The 23,771-nt window shown below is 44.0% G+C and overlaps 1 protein-coding gene across 9 annotated transcripts in view; it reads left to right on the top strand.

The window, feature by feature from the left end:
- The window catches only part of sox5 (SRY-box transcription factor 5), a 375,057-nt gene that overhangs the window by 252,137 nt on the left and 99,149 nt on the right, over window positions 1-23,771 (top strand). For all 9 annotated transcript variants that reach the window (XM_043713397.2, XM_087999687.1, XM_043713395.2 and 6 more), the window contains one exon: window positions 5,839-5,918. In XM_043713397.2, coding sequence (XP_043569332.1) covers window positions 5,839-5,918 — 80 coding nt within the window. The remainder of the gene's footprint in view (window positions 1-5,838; window positions 5,919-23,771) is intronic.

The raw sequence follows: 23,771 nt of genomic DNA, 5'->3' as shown, positions 1-23,771 counted from the left end.
CCAGGGTCCCAGATTTGATTCCAGCCTCGGGCGACTGTCTGTGTGGAGTTTGCACATTCTCCCCATGTCTGCGGGGTTACCTCTGGGTGCTCCGGTTTCCTCCCACAGTTCAAAGATGTGCAGGTCAGGGTGAATTGGCCATGCTAAATTGCCCATAGTGTTATGTGCATTAGTTAGAGGGAAATCTAGGTTGGTTACACTTAGGAGGGTTGGTGTGGACTTGTTGGGCCGAAGGGCCTGTTTCCACACTATAGGGAATCTAATCTAATCATATTTAAAATGGGAAGGGTCCCTTCTTCCTTAACATGTCACTACCAGAAAAAAATACTATATCCTATACTGCGCCTCATGGTGGGTGTTTTGCATTGCTTAATGTGTCAAACCACAGCTGCACCTACATTGTCAAAATTGTTCACTCCAGTCATGGGCAAGACAGAACACAAAGATCAGTATTGCTCACCGTAGGGGTATGTCAAAGTGGAAAGTCCCATTGCATCTCGATTTAATCCCTGCCTGTTTCATGCATTGAATATGACACTGATGTCAGGCAAAGAGATTTGGAGGAATGGGCTATTCTTCATCCCTGGGATGTGGATGCCTATGAAGGTGTGAATTGGAGTATTCCTCTTGAGCCATTATACTCTAGTTGTTGGAAGTGCTTCCACAATGCTGTTAGATATCGAATTTGAAGATTCAGACCCAGTAATGATGAATAAAATTGGTAAACGTCCAAGTTAGGATAATTTGTGATACTAAGACTGGACAGTATTAGTTTTAAAAACTACAAAAAGGAGAGTCGTGTCGGATAGTGGGTGCATTTTCTTTCTCTTGCTTATAATGTCAAGAAAATCTAATTATATTTTGATGAGTGAATATATAATGCCACTAATTGCCACCATCTTTTAGGATGGTGTACAGAATATATGTTCCTGTGATTTTCCTTTTGAAACATGGCACCATGCCAAAGCGAAAGTATTCCGAATATGAATTAGCAGTCCTAATGTTTCATGCATTTGAAGATACTACAGACCTAAATAAACGGCTGGAGGAAGAGCGCCTCATCTTCTGTCTGGGAACCCTCCAACCACAAGGGATGAACTCAGATTTCTCCAGTTTCCTCATTTCCCCTCCCCCCATCTTGTCTCAGTCAAATCCCTCGAACTCAGCACCGCCTTCCTAACCTGCAATCTTCTTCCTGACCTCTCCGCCCCCACCCCACTCCGGCCTATCACCCTCACCTTGACCTCCCTCCACCTATCGCATTTCCAAAGCCCCTCCCCCAAGTCCCTCCTCCCTACCTTTTATCTTAGCCTGCTGGACACACTTTCCTCATTTCTGAAGAAGGGCTTATGCCCGAAACGTCGATTCTCCTGTTCCTTGGATGCTGCCTGACCTGCTGTGCTTTTCCAGCATCACATTTTCAGCTAAATAAACATAACAGATGGGCGGCACGGTGGCACAGTGGTTAGCACTGCTGCCTCGCAGCGCCAGAGACCCGGGTTCAATTCCCGCCTCAGGTGACTGACTGTGTGGAGTTTGCACGTTCTCCCCGTGTCTGCGTGGGTTTCCTCCGGGTGCTCCGGTTTCCTCCCACAGTCCAAAGATGTGCAGGTCAGGTGAATTGGCCATGCTAAATTGCCCGTAGTGTTAGGTAAGGGGTAAATGTAGGGGTATGGGTGGGTTACGCTTCGGCGGGTCGGTGTGGACTTGTTGGGCCGAAGGGCCTGTTTCCACACTGTAATGTAATCTAATCTAATCTAAACTCAACCAATAGGTTAGATAGCTCACTGGCTTCCCACGCTGGATGTTCAGAGGATGAAGAAGGGGAGGGAAGGAGTGGATACTTAATTGTTGCAGTGCATCACCTCCATCATGCAGAGGGACTGGCTGTCCCAGATGTGCCTATCTGAATGTGCACTGTTGCAAATGTCAAATGAGAGAAGTATGGTGGGGAAAGTTTAGATCATGGTTATACATAGGGACCATCAACCCGGGGGAAATTTTGAGCTCGATATTGATCTTTGCTCTTTTTTCCTCAGGCATTTGAATGGCACCCTGTTGAGTCCCTGTTGGACCTCCTTTTCAATTTCCCCATAGCATGAAGGTTTATCAGGGCCAAGGCACATTCTCTGGGAAGGAGTTCTTACTGCAATACCTGAGAAGTTACCCACGCTGAGATTAATGGAAACTGTAAGCCTCCAGGAGATATTCCTGACTGAGCTACTTCGGCTCCTGCTCCAGTAAGCTTCAAATGTAAAATTGTCAAGCTGGTTTTCTAATCCCTCACATCACCCTATCTCTGTAACATCCTCCAGCTCTCAAAGCACTCCATGTTCCTCTGTCTCAGGTCTGTATGGCTTCACACACTCCTTTTGTCCTGCTATCAGTGACCATACCTTCAATTGTGCAACCCATGTCTCAAGGTTTGGTATTCCTGCTTTATAACACCTTAGCGATGTTTTGCTAAGTTCAAGACGCCAAGCAACTTTAAGTTGTTTCTATTGTATTGGATGATGACGCGCTGTTGGGAAAGAAATTGAGTGATTCCTTTCACCTTTCAACCATCTCCTCCAGCTCATCAGTAAGATAAATGCATTGGATATTTGCAATATCAGTGTTGAAAACGTTTTACTCTGGATAGATCTTATTAGAGGCTAATATTATCATACTGAACGTGAAACATTGTTTGACCCTGTCAGTTATCTGCTGATCATTACGGTTTGTGGTACAACATGAACTGTTTCTGCAAGTAAGGCATGAGGTACTTGTTTGCTCTATGACGTTGGATGTTAGGTCTGGAGGGACCCTTCATGATATGTTCTGCATTCAGTGGCGATAGGCTAGTGTTGGTTCAACCAGGCCTTCTGTGCAATGGTGGACATGCAGGAACCTGAGGATTCTGCAAATTGTACAAGGCTTATTAAGCCACTCCAACCCTCAGACTATTTGTCATTCTGGTCACTGGCAGTGGTTGGTGGTTGTTCTGAATGACTTGAGTGGCTGAGTATGCTTCAGTGATCCAGATAATACTGAATTTTCATTTGGATCAGTAATAAAGTGATATTTCCAGGACACATATCCAGCTCCTCTCAAAGTACATGAGTCATTGGTATACTTCCTACAATGAACTGCATTTGGAATATAGGACATTACAGTGCATGAGGGCCCTTCGGCCCTCCATGTTGTGCTGACCTGTGGAACCAATCTGAACCCCATCTCTCCTACACTATTCCATACTCATCCATATGCCTACCCAATGACCATTTAAATGCCTTTAAAGTTGGCAAATCTACTACTGTTGCTATTACTGTTTAGAAAACCATAGTGTTAACATGAAATCTTAGAAACAGATGTATTGCATCTGAGCCTGTTGTGGTTGACACTGTGAGAAATCCATCTTGCCCAAATGTACAGACATTAAACTAGAGTGTCGATTGTGTAAGGGGCATCCCAGAGCCTCATAGTGTAGTATTTCCACAAATGGATATGATGCTGTGGCATGACAGACTAGCTTGTCTTTTTGTGCACATCAGTCTTGTGTATGTGTGTGTTCTGAAACAAGGAAGTTATGGTAAACCATTATAACTCACTATCTAGACCTCAGCTGAAGTATCACTTCCAATTCTGGGCCCTTCACTTTAGGAACGATGTCAAGACCTGCATGAGGAGATTTACTAGAATTACACTGAAATGAGGGACTTCAGTTTTGTAGAAAGACTAAAGAACCAGGGATTGTTCACCCTTAAAGGAAAGAAGGGTAAACTGGAATTCAGCAGAAGTGTTCAAAACGACTGGAATTTCTAAGAGGAGAAACTGTTTGCTCTCATGTATGACTAATAACTACAAAACAAGGAGATAGGGAGAACATTTTCACATGGCAAATTGCTATGACCTGGAATGTACTGCCTGAAAAGACATTCAATATTAACTGCTGAAAGAGAATTGGGATAAGTACTTCAAAAAATTATAGACCATGGGAAAAAGGCAGAGAACTAGGACTATCTGCATATCTCTTTCAAAGAGACTTTTTCTTATGATTTGTTCAAACATCCATGAATCAGTGGTAGCTTACTCATTTGAAAAATAATGCCTGATTTAACACTGTATCACCTGAACACTGCATAGATGGACTTCAAACTGACCTTGCTCAATAGACTTAGCCAAAAGAGATGTTGCTTCACAAAAGGATTTGTCTGAGTTAAAGTCTTCAATTGAAGTGCTGGTAACTGCATATTATTAACAGACTGGTATGGTGATAGCAGAATTCATTTGCTTGCTTGACTGAACTCAATCCCAGTGCACAACTGAACAAGTTCGAAGAGAAAAGCAGTGTTCTTAATTTAATTTAAATTAAGATCATCCACCTTGTCAACATGAAGGGAATCACAAAGTCTTTGATGTGAATGGAGTAGGTCTTGGGTGAAAGTTTTTTTAATTTACTCATGGAATGTTGGCATCACTGGCTGTGCCAGCATTTATTGCCCATCCCTAGTTGCTCTTGAGAACGTGGGGATGAGCTTCCTTCTTGGACCACGGCAGTCCACCTGCTGTGGGTTGACCCACAGTGTCCTTGGAGAGGGAATTCCAGGATTTTGACCCAGCGACAGTGAAGAAACGGCGATATATTTCCAAGTTAGAATGGTGAGTGGTTTGGAGGAGAACTTAAAGGAGGAGGTATTTCCATGTAACTGCTGCTCTTGTCCTTCCAGATGGAAGTGATCATGGGTTTGAAGGTGCTGTCTAAGGATCTTCAGTGAATTTCTGCAGTGCATCTTGTCGATAGTACAGACTGCTGCTACTGAATGTCGGTGGTGGAGGGAGTGGATGATTATGGATGTGGTGCTAATCAAGTGGCTGCTTTGTCCTGGATGGTGTCAAACTTTTTGAGTGTTGTTGGCGTAGCACCCATCTAGGCAAGTGGAAAGTATTTCACACACTCCTGACTTGTGCCTTGTATGTGTAGGACAGGTTTTGAGGATTCAGGAGGTGAGTTATCCACTGCAAGATTTCTGGCCCCTGAACTGCTTTTGCAACCACTACATTTCTATGGCTAGTCCAATGAGTTTCTGGTCAATGTTAGCAACCAGGATATGGATATTGGGTGGGATTCAGTGATGTAATTGAATGTCAGGGGCCAATGATTAGATTCTTTCGTGTTGGGGATGATCATTGCCTGGCAAAGGTGTGACATACAACTTGATGAGTGACTGACTTGCTTTACATCTCTCTTCATTCTTCTTTCATAAACTTTGGACCAAGTTGGGACTATCCAACAGAACAGCTAAATAGGAAGGCTGTAGACATTGCTGAAATATTAAAACATGTGCTCCAAAATCATTGGAATTTGGATAGTTGTGACATTTTGGAATTTTTTTACTATTTGGCCTACAGACGCTGAAATTAAATTACTTTGTGAGTAAATCAACACAATCTCTGTACAATGAAAATTAAATCCAGGAGAAGTTTTGTCCAGACAGATATCTCTGGAATACAACAGAAACAGTGGAGTACTTTAACATATTTCTCCCCGTTTGAATGTCCCCATTTAACTGAGCACAGTGGGAAGGGATTAGCTGGTAAAGGAGCCTGGGAGGATGGATTCAAGTTTAAATCTGCATCGTGTGACATATTTATAAGGCAATCTGAAGGCAGGGCAAAGTTGCTTTATCGTTGTATTTTACTGTTACAGTTTAACATCAGTGTTCGTTTTGAGAGTGAGAAGCTGAAGACCAAAGTGGAACAATTTTTGCTGGGAAGGGGGCAGGGGTTGCTGTGGCAGACTGATAGGTGGTGTGTGTACGATTATGTTCTCAAGACAAACACTGCTCTCTTTCGCAGATGAACCCTACCCACTTCAGCTTATCCCCACAACCATGGGAGCAGCCGCAACACCAGGACTTGGCCAACTCCAGCTACAGGTAAGGCAGACATTCTCGTAGTGGCCTACAGGGCCTGAAAGACAGGCCAGACCTTGGGAAGTATTGCTTAGAGAATAAAATAGTGGTGAATAAAAGATCTAGCGTTTGACAAATAAGTTCTTGTCATGGATTTTCTCATAGCGTAGTGAATTTAGCCAAGTTTATCCTGGTTGTGATCAGCTGACGTTTGAATTGAAATGTGGTAAGGAACTACAGCCCGGGAAAACAGAAAGACATGTCACTGATTCTCACTGATAGATTTATCAATATGTTCAGCATTGAATAGTTTTATTAGTTTTTAGCCACTGTGCGTTAATGCACTTTGTTTTTCAAACGCAACCGCCAAATTTTAATTTCTATCCTGTGCTCTGTGTTACATTCTTATATAGTTGGAGTGCAGGGAAAGGGAAGGATGGTTGTTCCCCTTGACCTCCCATCGGTCACTCTTTTAACTTAAATATGAAGCAAAATGCTGGAGATCTGAAATAAGAACAGGAAGTGCTGGGGTAACACAGCAGATGTGGCAACATCTGTGGAGAGAGAGAGACGGAGTTATTGTTTCGAGTTCAATATGACTCTTCTTCGGAACTGAAGAGTCATATCAGACACGAAACGCTAATGCTGCCAGACCTGCTGAGTAACACCTGCACTTCCTGTCCTGTCTGTCTTTTGTAATCTGGGCACTAGAATATGCACATCAGATAGCCCAGCAACAAAAAAAAAGCCCTTCTACATTTCTTTCTCCCTCCTGCCACCACAAAGAGATGAGTATTTCTGCATAGTCTGTCCAAGATATGAAAAAGTAAACCGTACTTTTAAAATCTATAGGCATAGACGTTCCACGTAGGCATTCCAAAACACAGAACCCCTGTGATCCTCAATATGTATATCTTTGAAGGAACAAATTACTGCGGATGCTGGACTGGAAACAAAAAGTGCTCAAAGTCACAGCCGGTCAGGTAGCATCCGTGGAGAGAGAGAGAGAGAGAGCAGCTCTGATGAGTCATCGAGACTCAAAAGGTTAGCTTGCTCTTTTTCTACAGCTGCTGTCTGACCGGGTGTGATTTCCAGCATTTTTTTTGTTTTCAGTCATGCTTATCTTTGAATTGCATTAAGGGCTTAAATGTAGTGTCACTGGATCAGTGTTAACTCTCTTGCCTTTGAGGCAGTACATTATGGAGAGAGGGACAGAGTGATCCAGAGTAACACTTCCAAAGGAGGTACCATCTTTTGGATGAGACAGTGAACTGAGGCTCCTTCTGCCTGCACTGGTGGTCAAGAAATATCCCATGGGGCTATTCAGAGGAGAGGAAAGGAATATTTTCAGTGTTCAATGTCTTCAATCCTCAACCAAGCACCACTAAAAAGCAGACAATCTAGTCATTTATCTTACAATTGTTATGTGTATGTTGCTGCATTTTCCAGCAAAACTGCATTTCAAAAGATATTCATTGGCTGTCCTTTGGGGTTACCCCTGAGGATGCACGGGATGATATAGAAATGCAAGTCCTTCCTTACAGTTCATTAGCAATACACTTACAGCAATAGGTAAGTGAGATGGATGGGTCAAAGCTTTTCGGAAACGTGTATGACAAATTTGCTAATGGTGAATGACACAGATAGTATCTATTGCTTTTACAGTTACATGTCTAATTGAAAATTCAGAAGAAAACTTTGCAGTTTAGTGATACTAAATGAGATTAATGTAGATTCATGTTTTATCTCTTTGGACCTGCATCAAGTTAGGCATTAGCTTCACTTTCATTAACTTCTTCATCAATAAATCATTCTGGGATCTCCTGAGTCATTGAAGACTAATTTTATCACAGTTCCACTTCCATTATATTGCCCATCTCTAACTCAAACTCACTTTGTGAAGTCCACTGTCAAGTTTATCTCAATCATCCTTTGGACAATATCCCATTTCCCACATGCCAGGGACCTTTGTGAATCCAGAACCTTCATAATCGTGTTTTATCCTGTGCCGTTTCCCCACCCATGACCCCTATCCTTGTCAGTCTATATTGGCGTCCAGCCCTCCAACACTTCCAATTTAAAATTCTCATTGTACTGTTTAAATCCCTTACTGGCCTCATCCTTGTTTAACTCAGCAATCTTCTTCAGTTCTACAAAAAGCCTGTGAGCAATGTTGAAATTGCCTCCTCCCGTATAGACCATCTGATTTCTCCCTTCATTGACTTTTGAACCAGAAAGTTGTTACTTCAAATTCTGCTTTGCAAACCTGTATGAACAGTCCAGGCTGACTCTTCAATACAGTACAGAGGAAGTTCTGTCACTGTTATAGGTGCTGTCTTCAGAATGTGATGATATGCCCAATTAGGGGTAAAAGAACCAATAACCTTATTGCGAAGAAGAGTAAAGCGAGTTCTAAACTAACATCTAAAATATAGATTATCTGATCATTATTGCTGTTTTGTGGGATCTGTCTACCTGAACATTGGCTGCTGCATTTCCTTTGTTACTACAGAGACTCGAAACTTAATTACCTGTAAGTTGCTTTGGGACATCTGGAACGCATGAAAGCTGCTATAAAAATATTGGCTTTTCCTTACATTGGAAAAGAAATCGGGTGTGATGTATTATGGGTGGCTAATTCAATATTGTTCATGTTGCATCAATGTTCAAAGTTAAATTTATCCTATCTGAGTCACTCAAATCCAGGGGCTTTATTTTCAGAATCTGTGAATTCTACTTTCAAGAATATTTATTCATTTTACTGTCTGCACACTTTGCTTATGTGCACAGGGCACATCCTGACTTCAAACGTGAGATATCGCTGCCCCTTTATTATTCCTAGTCTCTCCTAGAATCAGGCTAAGGGCGAATACTGAAGAAATTTGGTTATGTTTAATTCTTGTTAAAAGGCAAAATTAATGCAGCAGGAGTCAAGAACATTAATGCTGGCTGTTTCTAATTTTACAAATTGGAATATTGTGCCCTGGTAATCTGACCTGCTTTATAGATAGATTTTTGCCATCCAGTTTTGTAGTTTGTAACGGGGAACGGTGGCACAGTGGTTAGCACTGCTGCCTCACAGTGCCAGAGACCCGGGTTCAATTCCCACCTCAGGCGACTGACTGTGTGGAGTTTGCACGTTCTCCCCGTGTCTGCGTGGGTTTCCTCCGGGTGCTCCGGTTTCCTCCCACAGTCCAAAGATGTGCAGGTCAGGTGAATTGGCCATGCTAAATTGCCCGTAGTGTTAGGTAAGGGGTAAATATAGGGGTATGGGTGGGTTGCGCTTCGGCAGGTCGGTGTGGACTTGTTGGGCCGAAGGGCCTGTTTCCACACTGTAATGTAATCTAATGTAATCTAATCTAATCTAATGAAGTGATGTCAATTCGAGTGTCTAGAAATTGCAGATCAATCTCTAGGATTCACCCTGCAAGCAACTCAAGTAAATAAATTGTGTTTTTCGCAATAATTTAATGAAACACATTTTAGTTATCAGACAGGATATTTGGCTCACAGTCAAGTATAATCCAGTTGGGTAATGAAGTCTACTCATGTTTTGATGGTGTGGGAACAGAATACACTGTGAGAGTGAATAAGTCAAACTGAATGATGGTGAGAAATAAGGAAAGGTGGTACCTGGCAGTAAATACTGTACATTGGCAGTCCTAGAAACAAGGGTTATGGTGTGGGGGTGCAGACGGGAAACTGAAAATTAAGGCCATAGTCTAATCAGCCAAGATTTTGCCAATAGCCAATCCTATTTCTCAGGATCTTACAACCTGCTCAATCCGATTTGTCAACCCGAATCTTAAGGTTTTGACTTCTATTTTCCAAACAGGACATGGTTAAACCCCACTGCGGTTTGTTTCCGCACAGTTTCCGAGTTTGCGAGTGGTTGTTCCCCACATGTCCCGAGTCGATCCTACCCAGCTCGCTATGTCTTACACACCCCGAAACCCACCTATTTGTGTGTAGGTAGGTGAGAAGGACACCAAGCGGCAGGGGCAGGTCATTTCAGAATTCCTCACGTGGTTAGTATTGCACAGTCGCCTGACCATCGCTTACTATGAGAGTCAACCTGAAGTTTATGAAATAATGAGAGGAAAAGATAGAGTTAATGATAGTTGTCTTTTCCCTGGGATGAGGGTTTTTCAAGACGAGGGGACATATTTTTAAGGTGAGGGGAGAGAGACTTAAAAAAGACATGAGGGCAAATTTTTTTTGCACACAGGGTGGCTCGCTTGTGGAACAAACTTTCTGAGGAAGTGGTGGATATGGGTACAATTACAATGTTTAAAAGACATTTAGATAAGTGCGTGAGTAGGAGCGGCTTGCAGGCAGGTGAGACCAGTTTAGTTTGGGATTATGCTCAGCATGAACTGGTTGGACAGAAGGGGCTGTCTCTGTGTGACTCTATGACAATGACTCTATGTGAAACAATTTGAATTCCACACGGTCTGCACTTTGTAGAATCCATAGCACTGGTGCACAATGGACTGCAGTTTTCTTTTTAAAAATAAAATGATCTTTCACGTTATAAAAGGCCTCATAAATTAAGCGCTCTGTTTTAAAGGCATGACATTTTGCACAAGCAGCTGGTAGTTAGCAGAGCGGTCATTCTGTTGTACCAGCCTCTATCGTCTTCCCTTGCACAAAGCCCGGAAATGTTTATTGTCTGAAGCAGAGATGATGGATAATAAATTAGCTTTAGATTTACCTCAGTAGAATCACTGAAGCTGACTGAGTGTCACAGGGGCTGCCATTTAGGCGGTTGACCTGAGGATCTTGTCACAAACAGAGAGAAGGTCACTGTTTTCATGTAGCATACATCTCTCACTGGCATAGTGAATGACAGGTCCTCTGCTGTGGAGCACATCAACAGAAAGAAATAAATGTGCAAGAGCAAAGGGGGAGTGGAGGGGTGGGGGGGGGGAGACAGTGAGGGAAGCCAACCAATTTGAGTCTTGGCTATTGGAAAATAAATGATGAGAATATTATGCTTGGGAATGAAAGAGATTCAGGCTGCGCGTGTACAAGTCCGGTTTTGAATGGAAATGTATTTACTGGTTGATGACCTGAAGATGAAATGAGCACCCTGTTCATCCTCCTTCTGTAATGAACAGGAGCGCTGGCGCTGTTTAAAGAGGGTCAATCGAATAGGTCATGCATCATATGGGGAGGCAGATGTTGGAACATATTGTAATGGATTACTCTTCTGCACAAGGATTGGCTTGTGGAGAGCAGATCAGCCAGTGCTTAATACTTTCACTCGAGTTGAGGAATGTAATGAATTTACCTCAATAGCAGCAGCTGGATGTGCTGTTGTTTCTGTGATTTGTAATGCATGTGTCGCTTCTTTGAAGGGTAAGAGCAAAAGCTGAGCTCTTTGCAAGGTGTATCGGGTGAGAATTATATGTCTAACTCCTGTAATTGGTGTTGTGCAATGCAGCCTTAACCCTTTAAGGACCAAACACCAGTAGCTGATACACAGGAAAAGAACACTTCATTTCCAAGTAAATAGGCATTTTACAATTATGTTTGATTATCATACAGTGGTCTTCCCATTTCTGATGAAGAGCTTATGCTTGAAACATCGACTCTCCACCTTGGATGCTGCCTGACTAGCTGTGCTTTTCCAGTGCCACACTTTTTGGCTTTGATCTCCGTCAACTGCAGGCCTGACTTTCTCCTCTTCTACCTTGTGAAAAGAAACCCACTCTTAATTCCTTCTTCCCTCCCATGCCAGGAGCTAATTACAGTGCTGAATGAGTCTAGGACTTAACCTAAACCATAATTCCTCATTGGTAAATGAAGAAAGATCTTGGATTTATCTCGAATGATCTCAGGCACCCCAAAATGCTTTCCAGCCAATGATATACATTTTTGTTTGGAAGTGCTGGTCACTGTTACAGTCTTGGAGATAAGGGAGCCAATTTGCGCACAGCAAGGCCCCACTCTCAAACAGCAGAGTAGTTCTGTTCAGACACTTCATTTTTCTTTTAGCTGTGATGTGCTGAATTGTTAGATTTCCCAGGAGGTCGGCAGGTTCCAATACTCGCCAACCTTTATTTACTCCTTTATTTTTTAAATTCTTCAAAATGGTGCGTAGCGTGGCGACAGAAGAAAGCTTTTTACTATATTCTTACTGGAAAATACACGTGACAATAAAATCAAAATCTACGGCAGTTTTCTGGTGTACCTTACTTTTGGGCCACTTCAAAGGGGAAAATGGATAAATGCCTCCAAGCAGTGGGTCAGGGATTTTAGCGCAAGGCTTGTCATTTTCCACAGTTCCAAAGCGATGGATTGTACCACAAATATTTTGCCTTTTCCGCAAGTTTTGTTTTGTATAAAATCAGGTAGTAATCTCCCCGCGCGACCCAATCTAACCAATGTATTATTCTCATTAGGTACAAGCTGGAGGGAGGGAATGAACTCTGCCTTGGCACTGACTTAACTCCTCAGGGTCAGAAGTCAGTTGTTTGAAGCATTGTAAACGTGCCATGCTGATTGTTCACAAATGTGCAAGAAAATGGTGATTTAAAAATATTGTTGAAAGCAAGGGTTTTTGATGGCCTCATTTCCTTCCTGGCCACTCCTGTAAAAATGGTCATTTATGGATGCAAACTTTGAAGAAAAAAATTCTTTCAAAGTCAAAATAGTTACGGGGCCAAAATTATTTTTGATGACCATCCCATTTACCTTTCAAACAAAACCACAAAACAAGTGTCAGCAGCAAAAATTACAATTGCATGGTTAATGGGTTAAAGTGAACCCCAATCTCCCTTCTGTTTCTTCATTTATTACTCCTCCAACAAACCCAGTTCTGTACCGTTCTCCAATCTACTTTCAGTGTCACACTACGGCTCTCTTTCGTTCTGCGGAATAGTGGAGAGGATCCACTGGGGTATTTAATTATTAGCCACGTCAGTAATACCTCCTCCCAGGTCCACAAGTGCAGCTTGAACCTGAACCTGCAGCTTTTGGTAACCACTGCACTACCCGGACCTCCCATTTGCTGAGTGAAAGGCAGTTAACGTCCCATCTCTGGGCCTGAACTGCGTCCGTTGCCAAGCAATGATTGAGGCCTGCTCTGTTCACTTTCATTTTCCTCATGCTTTCTTCACTTGCACTGGAGAAGTGTCTGTGTTGTGCCCAATGGTTTCTCTAAGTGTGCTTGGCAACTTGCTGAAAGTTGACTCTGTCAATTACATGGTGCAGTATAATGTGGTTACCAAGTGATACATTCCTTGATTTACTATGAGCAATGCCACACAAGATTTGCTAAAATAAATGTAGAAGTCATGCACCCAGGCATCACACTTCAAATTTCATGTTTCAATTCACAGAGTCTCTACGGTGTAGAAGCAGGCCATTCAGCCCACACTGACCCTCGAAAGAGCATACCAGCAAGACCCATTCCCCTATCCTATAATTCTGCATATCCCATGGCTAATCCGTTTAACTTACACGTCCCTGGACACTAGGGGCAATTGAACCTGGCCAGTCCACATAACCTGTACACATCTGGACTGTGAGAGGAAGCCAGAGCACCCAGAGGAAACCCATGTAGACATGGGGAGAATGTGCAAACTCCACACAGATGTCCCTGACACTCTGAGGCAGCAATGCTAACCACTGTGCCACCCTGAATTGTTATGTAAGTTCTGTGCTGTGTTATATGGAGTTTTACAAAGACTCTTTGGCAAACATTCCACCTGAAGGGTTTTTCAAGAAAGATTCAGGGTGAGACTTAGAAATAATAGGCTGAATAGTGAGGAAATAATGGGTACTGTTATGTGTGCTGCCATCCATTACTTCAAAGTGTATGGGATCCTTCCGGGCTTATGTAGTCCAATGTGTGTGAGGGTAGTCATTTCATGATCTACTTAGAATCCTGTAGAGTAAACAAGATGTGGTTTGATGTGAAAATAGGCTCAACATGACTACAAAAACTGTTGGGAAGACTAAGACTTAGGTCTGTCTCCCATAAGATCCTGCCAAGTTCTCCCGACATCGTAATAGCGTGTGGTGCTTATTACATTTAATCCTTTCAGATCCTTCCATGTACAGCAGCTACTTGTCAGAAGAATTGTGTGTTTGGGGAGAGAAAGACCAGCTCAGGATTGAGGTTCAGGAGTTTCTGATGGTTTCTGATGATAATATTCCATGAATGGTGGTGTAGAAATAGCTCAGCATGAGGCAGTAAGTGATCTAAAAATCTTGGTAGGTCTGACGTTAAACATTTCCAACCAGCATCAGGCAATGCTCAGCAAAGCGAGTAGAATATCTTGTTAGATAGAGCCTAAGCAGTAGAATGCAAATCAGAATAAGTTCTGATCAAAACACAATGCTCTGGTGAAGAGGAGGGGAGTTATCAAACACTCAAGGCAATGCATAGGTCTGTAAGGCAAATGCTTTGCGTTTGAGGTCTGGGTTTTTAGGAGAGAGTGGGGGAGTATCTGAACTTATCAGTCTTGAAAGGGTGTGCTTGTAGGGAGTTGGTGGGATAGGGCAAGTGCAAGGATCTTCTGTAGAAACATGGTCTTTTCAATCAAGGATGTTATAATTTAATCTTTTCACATGCGGCCAACTGGATCCAGTGACCTGCACTCTCCACCCGTACCAATGTTAACTTCCCACAACACGTGATGAGAAAGGGAAGAGGGTACAATTGAAATTTAACATTGCCCAAGCATGCCCCTCAACCCTCTGTTCTGTACACGGAAAGAGCAGTTACTTTAAAAGATTGGGGGAAATGGAAACAATTGCTGATAATTTGAAAGTAACTTGAAGTCTTTCTGATATAGAGCTTTATGAAGTAGGATTACTGGCCCTAGAGGGAGTTCAGTGCAGATTTGCAAGCATGGTACTGGGATTTCAAGGGTCAAGTTGTGAGGAAGGATATGACAAATTAGGCCTTTATTCCTTAGAATTTAGAAGGTTAGAGGGAGCTCTAATCTTCAGGATGTTAACCAGAAAAGACAGGGTGGCTAAAAATATTTCCACTGGTTGAAGATTCTACAACCTAGGGTTATAATCTAAGAATTAGGGCCAGGCTATTTAGGAGTGATGTTACAAAGCACTTCCACATGCAAAGAGTAGTGGAGATCTGGAAATCACTTCCATGTTGATTCAATTCTGAAACTTACTTCTGAGCAAGTAGGTTTTTTTTTATTAAACAAGGGTAACATGCAGTATGGGCCTAAGGCAGGCAATATGGACTTAGACCATAGACCTTATTCAATGGCAGAACAGGCTTGAGGGCTGAATGGCCTCCTGCTGTTCCTATCTTCCTAGTTAGTCGAGTCAAAGTAAAGCAGACTGATAACTCTCTCCTGGCTCCTTAACCTCCTCCAACCTAATCCCCTTCTGAGACCTCTGTCCGCACTCACTCTGGCCTCTTGAGCATCCCCCTGGTTGACAGCCATTCCATCAGTTGCCCAGGCCATCCATTCTCATTGTGCATTCAGTTAAATCATGGATGATCTGTATCTTAACTCCAGCAAGCAGCTTTGTTTCCCCAACACTGGAGGTTGTTTGCCTGTTGCACATTTTGGGGCCACATGGTGGCTCAGTGGTTAGCACTGCTGTCTCACAGCACCAGAGACCCGGGTTCGATTCCAGCCTCGGGTGACTGTGTGGTGTTTGCACGTTTTCCCTGTGTCTGTGCGGGTTTCCTCTGGGTGCTCCAGTTTCCTCCCACAATCCAAAGATGTGCAGGTCAGGTGAATTAGCAATGTTAAATTGATGTTAGGTACATTAGTCAGAGGGAAGTGTAGGGGTATGGGTCTGGGTAGATTACTTTTCGGAGGGTTGGTATGGACTTGTTGGGCTGAAGGGCATGTTTCCACGCTGTAGGGAATCTAATCTAATCTAAATGTTTTCAGCCGATCTGGATTTTCACTTGAGAATGGCTGCCAAGCTTCATCTCTGACCCGTGGGGCCATCAGAGACAGGAGACTTTTGTGCCATCCAACAGCTTGTTCTGGTTTTGAACGGTCTTCAAGGTGTTAAATAAAGTGAGGTGTAACACAGCCTCACCCATCGCCAATTGTAGGCTTCCATTTTTAGGTGTCTGGCTGAGCTGGGCTTTTAGGTAATAACATGGCATGATCACCTCAGTCAAGCAAGCGTTCATCAGTAGGCGCTCGCTGCATTAATTAAAGGACATCTCCAGCCTGATTATAAGTGCAGAGGAATTGAAAATCGCTCTGCATCATAGCCCATTTTTGTCATGTCTAACTGAGCAGGCTGCCTGTGGTAAACACTGTGTGTGGAGCTCAACAGCAGGTTCTGATAAACATACCTCCTTTTTTCTCATGGACTGTCACCTTGTTTGTGATGAACTGGCGAGGGATCGAGAGAGAGAGACCGTGTCATGCTATGGGAGATTTGATGCTGTTGCAGTTATGTGTACAGCTGACTTGATTGGCTGTCTGTGTCCAGAACCCCTGGAATTCCCTTCCTAACCCTCTTCACCTTCCACTTCTTTCCCCTCCTACAAGATACTCCTTAATGGCAACCTCACAGATGTGACCTAACTCCTTCCTCCCCTTGGTGTCAGTTTCCTTTTCTGATTGTGCCCAGTGAGATATTTTAGTGTATTCAATTTGGTTTTTTTTGGAAAAGTTGTTTTGATTTATTACTGTCACATGTACAGTGAAAATTGTTGTTTTGTGTGCTCACCAGACATATCTTACACAAGTATATCAGGGTAATAGAACAGCATTCGGAATATAGCGATAGAGAAGGTGTTGTGAAGGATCAACTCTTAATATATGAGAGGTCCGTTCATCAGTCTGAGAACAGCGGGGCAGAGGCTGTTCTTGAATCTGTTGGTACATGTTTGCAAGCTTTTGTATCTTCTGCCCGATGGAAAAGGTATAACTGGGGTGGGAGGGGTATTTGAAGAAGTCAACTGCTTTCCCGAGGCTATGGCAAGTGTAGACTGAGTCAATGGAAGGAAGACTGGCTTGCGTGATGGAGTGGGCTGCACTCATAACTCTCTGTAATTTCTTGTGGTCTTGGGCAGAGCAGTTGTCATGCCAAGCTGCGATGCATGGATGGAATGCTTTCTCTGGTGCATCCATAATGATTATTAAAGAAATGCTGAATTTCTTTAACCTTCTGAGGAAGTAGAGACATTAGTGTGCTATCTTGATCATAGCGCCGAAGTGGATGGACGAGGATAGATTGTTGCTGACATTTACTCCTAGGACCTTAAAGCTCTCGACCTCCTCCACCTCAGCATCACCATCGATGCAGACAACGGCATGTCCTTCACATTGCCTCCCGAAGTCGATGACCAGCTCCTTTGTTTTGGTGACATTGTGGAAGAGATTGGTGTCTTTACACCATGCCGCTAAGCTGTCTATCTCTTTAGGAGTAGTAGTGACAACCTTATCAAAATAACGTAACAATTGCTGACTAACTCCACAGATGAGTGACTGAGGCTTTCTACAGTAACACCGCCAATCTCTTTTCATCAACGGGTTGGGTGGGTCATGCCTAGCAGATTCTGACAGAGTCATACTGAACTTGAAGCACTCTCTACAGTTGCTGCCAGATTCGCTGAGTTTCTCCTATTCACTCATGCATTGCCAAGTACAAAATAACAAAAATCTCCCTCCCTTTCCCAGTGATTGGTTGGGTTTGATTCATCCTTGCTGATGTCTAACTGAAAACACTATTTCATGTCATCTCCACTGCAACCTGTGATCCAAGGGAAATGCCAATAACTGGCAACATTACCATTGGGTCAACATAAAGTTGTGCAAGTGACCCACTTCAGTGACTTGATGCACAGACTTTGTTCTGAGAAAGTTTATAATTTATAGAAACAATGGCAAGTGCAGTGGTACCAGATTCTTTTACTGCAGGTGCAGGATTTTGAGGGTGAGTCTAGAATTAATTTGGCTCTGTCTTTGTACAGCGATCAGTTCTGGTAAGATGTTGACTGTTGGAGTCCCCATTTTAGTACAGTTGGTGCACAGAGGTATAACAATGAAAGCAAATTATACACTGATGGAAGCACATTTACATTCTTTAATGATTCTATTAATGTTCTTGTGCCTAAAGGTACACACGAATGAATAGATTTATCACATAATTAGTTGTATCTTTCAAGATGTCATTTGACATCTATTATAATCTTGTACAATTTGAACAGATTCACCCAAAACATCTATTTTGTTAAATAAAATGAATTGTTCTCAATTGTCAGTGATGTTCTCTGTTAGAATGTTTTAACTTGGGGAGTTGGGCATGAGTACAAAGAGTAATGTGTCATCTGTAGAATTGACAGGTTTGTACAGCACTTTTCACATCCCTGGCCCATTTGAAAGTGCAAAGTACTTTTGACATGTGGCCAGTGTTGAAGGCAGGAAGCGCAACAGCCGACTTTCATCCCACAAGATTGCACAGCCAGCAATGATAATAACGTTTTAGTGATGTGATGCAGAGACAGATACTGGCCGGGCTATAGCCAAGTGCTCTTCTGTCCTTCACAGTACTGCCATGTTGTTTGGTTTTACATCCACTTGGGAGAGCTACAGGATATTTTGGAATTGTACCCCTGGCATGGTTGCATGCTCCATCCTTAAGTATATTCAAGACTGATATCATAGATATGGAAATGTGTTGCTGGAAAAGCGCAGCAGGTCAGGCAGCATCTAGGGAACAGGAGAATCGATGTTTCGGGCATTAGCCCTTCTTCAGGAATGAGGAAAGTTGGTCCAGCAGGCTAAGATAAAAGATAGGGAGGAGGGACTTGGGGGAGGGGCGTCGGAAATGTGATAGGTGGAAAGAGGTCAAAGTGAGGGTGATAGGTCAGACTGGGGTGGGGGGCGGAGAGGTCGGAACTACACTGGCCCCACCCCCCACCTTTTCCTCCGCTACATTGATGACTGTATCGGCGCCGCCTCGTGCTCCCACGAGGAGGTTGAACAGTTCATCCACTTCACCAACACCTTCCACCCCGACCTCAAATTCACCTGGACAGTCTCAGATTCCTCCCTCCCCTTCCTCAACCTTTCTATTTCTATCTCAGGCGACCGAATCAACACGGACATCTACCACAAACCAACTGACTCCCACAGCTACCTGGACTACACCTCCTCCCATCCTGCCCCCTGTAAAAACGCCATCCCATTCTCCCAATTCCTTCGACTCCGCCGCATCTGCTCCCAGGAGGACCAGTTCCAAAAACGCACATCCCAGATGGCCGCCTCCTTCAAGGACCGCAATTTCCCCCCCGACATGGTCAACGATGCCCTCCACCGCATCTCTTCCACTTCCCGATCCTCCGCCCTTGAACCCCGCCCCTCCAACCGCCACCAGGACAGAACCCCACTGGTCCTCACCTACCACCCCACTAACCTCCATGTACAGCGCATCATCCGCCGCCATTTCCGCCACCTCCAAACGGAGCCCACCACCAAGGATATATTTCCCTCCCCTCCCCTATCAGCATTCCGTAAAGACCACTCCCTCCGTGACTCCCTCGTCAGATCCACACCCCCCACCAACCCAACCTCCACTCCCGGCACCTTCCCCTGCAACCGCAGGAGGTGCAAGACTTGCGCCCAAACCTCCCCCCTCACCTCCCTCCAAGGCCCCAAAGGAAACTTCCATATCCACCACAGATTCACCTGTACCTCCACACATATCATCTATTGCATCCTTTGCAGCCGATGTGGCCTCCTCTATATTGGGAAGACAGGCCGCCTACTTGCGGAGCGTTTCAGAGAACACCTCTGGGACACCCGGACCAACCAACCCAACCCAGCTCAACATTTCAATTCCCCCTCCCACTCCACCAAGGATATGCAGGTCTTTGGACTTCTCCATCGTCAGACCACAGCGAAACGACGGTTGGAGGAAGAACGCCTCATCTTCCGGCTAGGAACCCTCCAACCACAAGGGATGAACTCGGATTTCACCAGTTTCCTCATTTCCCCTCCCCCCAGCCTGTCTCAGTCAAATCCATCAAATTCAGCACCGCCTTCCTAACCTGCAATCTTCTTCCCGACCTCTCCGCCCCCACCCCAGTCTGACCTATCACCCTCACCTTGACCTCTTTCCACCTATCACATTTACGACGCCCCTCCCCCAAGTCCCTCCTCCCTATCTTTTATCTTAGCCTGCTGGACCAACTTTCCTCATTCCTGAAGAAGGGCTAATGCCCAAAACGTCGATTCTCCTGTTCCCTAGATGCTGCCTGACCTGCTGCGCTTTTCCAGCAACACATTTCCATCTCTGATCTCCAGCATCTGCAGACCTCACTTTCTCCTCAATGATATTATAGATACATGACATATTAGGGAATCAAGTGATATAGGGAGTTACCAGGGAAATTAGAACGGACAGAGAGGATCATAATAGTATGTAATGGTAGAGAGGTCGGCAATGGCAGATTGCAATAGTGTGTAATGGTGGAGCAGTCCGCAATGGCAGATTGCAATAGTGTGTAATAGTGGAGAGGTCTGCAATGAGGCATTATAATAGTGTGTAATTGTGGAGCAGTCCATAATAGGAGATTGTAGTTGTGTGTAATGGTGGAGAGGTCTGCAATGGGAGATTGTAATAGTGTGTAATATTTGTGCAGACCAGATGGGCTAATCCTGCAGCTATTTTGTACATTGTTATGAGCCTCCATTTAGTATCTGATCTGAAAGTTGGCACCTCCTCTGTTTTGACTGATGTGTTAGCCTGGATTGTGTGCTTAACTCTCTGCAGTGTGGCTTGAACCCATGGCCAAATGACTGAGGAATTGGAGCACTATCCAATTGAACTACGGCAGATACCACCAAAGTGGTGGGCACAGCCAGCCTCGATTGGTGATGAATATCATGCACTTTCCGATGGCCCTACTGTGAGGGTGGATTTGAGTTCTCTGCGCAGTCTACGGAACTGACCGGAGATGTTTAATTCTGCTTCTGTCAGATTGCTTTACCGTGTGACCACTGTGACAGTGAAGAGCCAACTGACTCCCTCAAACAGGCACTAAATGAACAGCTGTATGATATTCAGGAGTACAGCTATCTTGCTTAATGTGGCAGAGACGGTGCTATAAAGCAGGACCATTACACGTGCTTCCACATCGACCGGAGCTGCTCTTCCTCTGAATGCAGATGTTTGGGGCCAGGTCAGAATTTAATACTGAATTTCCTCCTTGGTGAGACCCGGAGTGGAGAGGGGGAGATAACAGCTGTCTTTTTAACCCACATGCTTCTCTTCTGGATGAGGAAGTATTAGCCAGAAACTGTGAATCTGGCTCCAACGAGCCCGCCCCCTTACAGAAGAAAATAGCTTGCACAGTGAGGAAATGGTGTTATCTGTCACTCTGCATTAATACTCACTTCTGTGTTTTGATTTGGTCAACATGCTCTCGTTCTCCTGCCCATGCGAAATAGGAACTGGCGGCCTTCATTTCAGGAAAATGGTAATTTAATTTAAAAAAAGAATCATGCACCTCATCACAGCCCAGATTTCTCTTCTGCCTCCCTCCGATCATAATTTCTTTCTCTCCCCACCCCCACCCATTTCTAGTTTCTTCTGCCCCATGAATACCCTGAGCTGCCCCAGAGGGCAGATATGTCATGTCCTTTATTTTCATTCCCCCTCTCTCTCTCTCTCTCTCTCTTTCTCTCTGTCTCTCTCGCTAGTCACTTCTGGACATTGCTGCCAGTGAATGCTACATTCAGTGATAGTAAGTGGCTGTCAGGTCAACTATGCCTCCATTCAGGATGTCGAGTGATAGCTATTGGCCCCTGTAATGGAACTCAATTCAAACAGCAAATAGGCTTTGAACCAGTGGACTGGATACAGCAAGATGTCAGCAATTTAGTATGCATCAGCTCACGGAAGAGCATGTTTATTCTCTCTCACACACTGGATCAATCAGAGGAACAAACTGGGTGTAATTGGACTGAAATTACCTAAAATCACATCGCGATTTACAAGCAAACCTCCTTGCTTCTGAGCATTATATTTGCTATTGTTTGGGGAATGATACAGTGAATTGCAGCATGAAAGAAAAATGCCTCATGTGGGATATTTGAACACTCTTTCCCACCCCCCCCTCCCCACCAACCCTTTAAAAATTTCTGGGTGGGGAAATTACAGCGAAGAATACAGAACTGCAGCTGCGGGATTATCATTGATGAAGCAAAAAAGAAATTGTCTGAAAATAATCAACGGGTCTGGCCTTTGTTAAATCATGCTTAAATATAGAATTCATTACATAGCGAAAAAAAAGGAAAGTTTCAACAAAAATCAGTGGTTACGTTTTGCTTCCCCAAGTTAGAGAGGAAGGTTGAGAAAGAGAGAGAAAAAAAAACATCTGCCTCAAGCCCTGGAGGAGGAATAGTTACATGTTAACTCTGACGGCCAACTGCAACTTTGGTTAACAGTGTGATCCATGTCAAGGCGGGTTAAAGGGTTTGATGCTCCCTCTGTGTAGAATTCGCTACTCTTGCCTAAACTGGCTGGTTGGGGGCAAGGTTCACGAATTGAGGGGGAGAACAGTTGAGGTTTCATCACATGAATGCCAAGTTTTTTAAAAAAATTCATCCCCATTCCTGATATTATTAAATTCATCCCCATTCCTGATATTTTATCAGACTTAGAGACACAGAGATGTGCAGCACCAAAACAAATCCTTCGATCCAACTCATCCGTGCCGATCAGATATCATAAATTAAGCCAGTCCCATTTGCCAGCACTTGGTCCATATCCCTCTATACCCTTCCTGTTCATATACCCATCCAAATGCCTTTTAAATGATGTAATTGTACCAGCCTCCACCACTTCCTCTGGCAGCCCATTCCACATACACACTGCCCTCTGTGAAAAAGTTTCCCCTTAGGTCCCTTTTATATCTTTCCCCTCTCACCCTAAACCTATGCCATCTAGTTCTGGACTCCCCCACCCCAGTCAAGCGACCTTATCCTATCCATGCTCCTCATGATTTTATAAACCTCTATAAGGTCACCCCTCAGCCTCCGACGCTCCAGGGAAAACAGCCCCTGCCTGTTCAGCCTCTCCCTGTAGCTCAGATCCTCCAACCCTGGCAACATCCTTGTAAATCTTTTCTGAACCCTTTCAAGTCTCACAACATCCTTCCTATAGCAGGGAGACTAGAATTGAATGCAGTTATTAAACAAAAACTGTTAAAAGAGTGGTGTCTTTTAACAATCCGGCAATTTTTGTTTCAGGGCTGTGCCTTGATCGAAGGGCCGTGCAGTCTAAGGCTGCTGTAACCTGGATGTCCGCGTGTACATTCCATTCACTGTTGGAGACACGAGGGTAATTCTGGAGGGTCTGGCAGCCACTGATGGTCCAGGGAGGGCTCCTGCAGAGCATAGGTGTGTGAATGCTGTGTGGGGACTGGATTAGACCATATTTTGGTCCCAATAGGCCAAGTACCCTGCTAACATCAATACTGAGGCGTTAACATGGCGGCAGTAGGTTCATCTGAAGAACTTTGGCCACTTTGGCTGAGATGGCCAGGCCAATTCCAGCCCAAATTAGAACCAGCAGTTTGAGAAAAGTGTTCTTGGGGTGCTCCTCTTTTTTTTTTGATGGGCCTGACAGAAAGAAAGCTGTAGTTCCTATAGTCTGAAGTAAAATGGAAGATATTGATCCTAATACCATGAGTCAGTGGCAGCATTGCAGAATGGAGCAGTTAGGTGGGATATACCAGGAGTGGATTCTCACTATCCTTGACCTGTTTCATGGAAGGTAAGACCACATGACAACTAACCTCTAAAGTTGACAAGTTTGTAAGTCTAGCTGTTAGACCCATCAAGGGTTTGTGAGTTACTGCAAGAAAATGGTGTTGAGGTGCAAGATCAGCCATTATTTAATTCAGTGTTG

This window comes from Chiloscyllium plagiosum, unplaced genomic scaffold (genome assembly GCF_037043375.1).
Source record: "Chiloscyllium plagiosum isolate Xiang-an unplaced genomic scaffold, Cpla_swu_hap1 HiC_scaffold_23, whole genome shotgun sequence".
Taxonomy (NCBI): domain Eukaryota; kingdom Metazoa; phylum Chordata; class Chondrichthyes; order Orectolobiformes; family Hemiscylliidae; genus Chiloscyllium; species Chiloscyllium plagiosum.
This window is presented reverse-complemented; position numbering and strand designations above follow the sequence as displayed.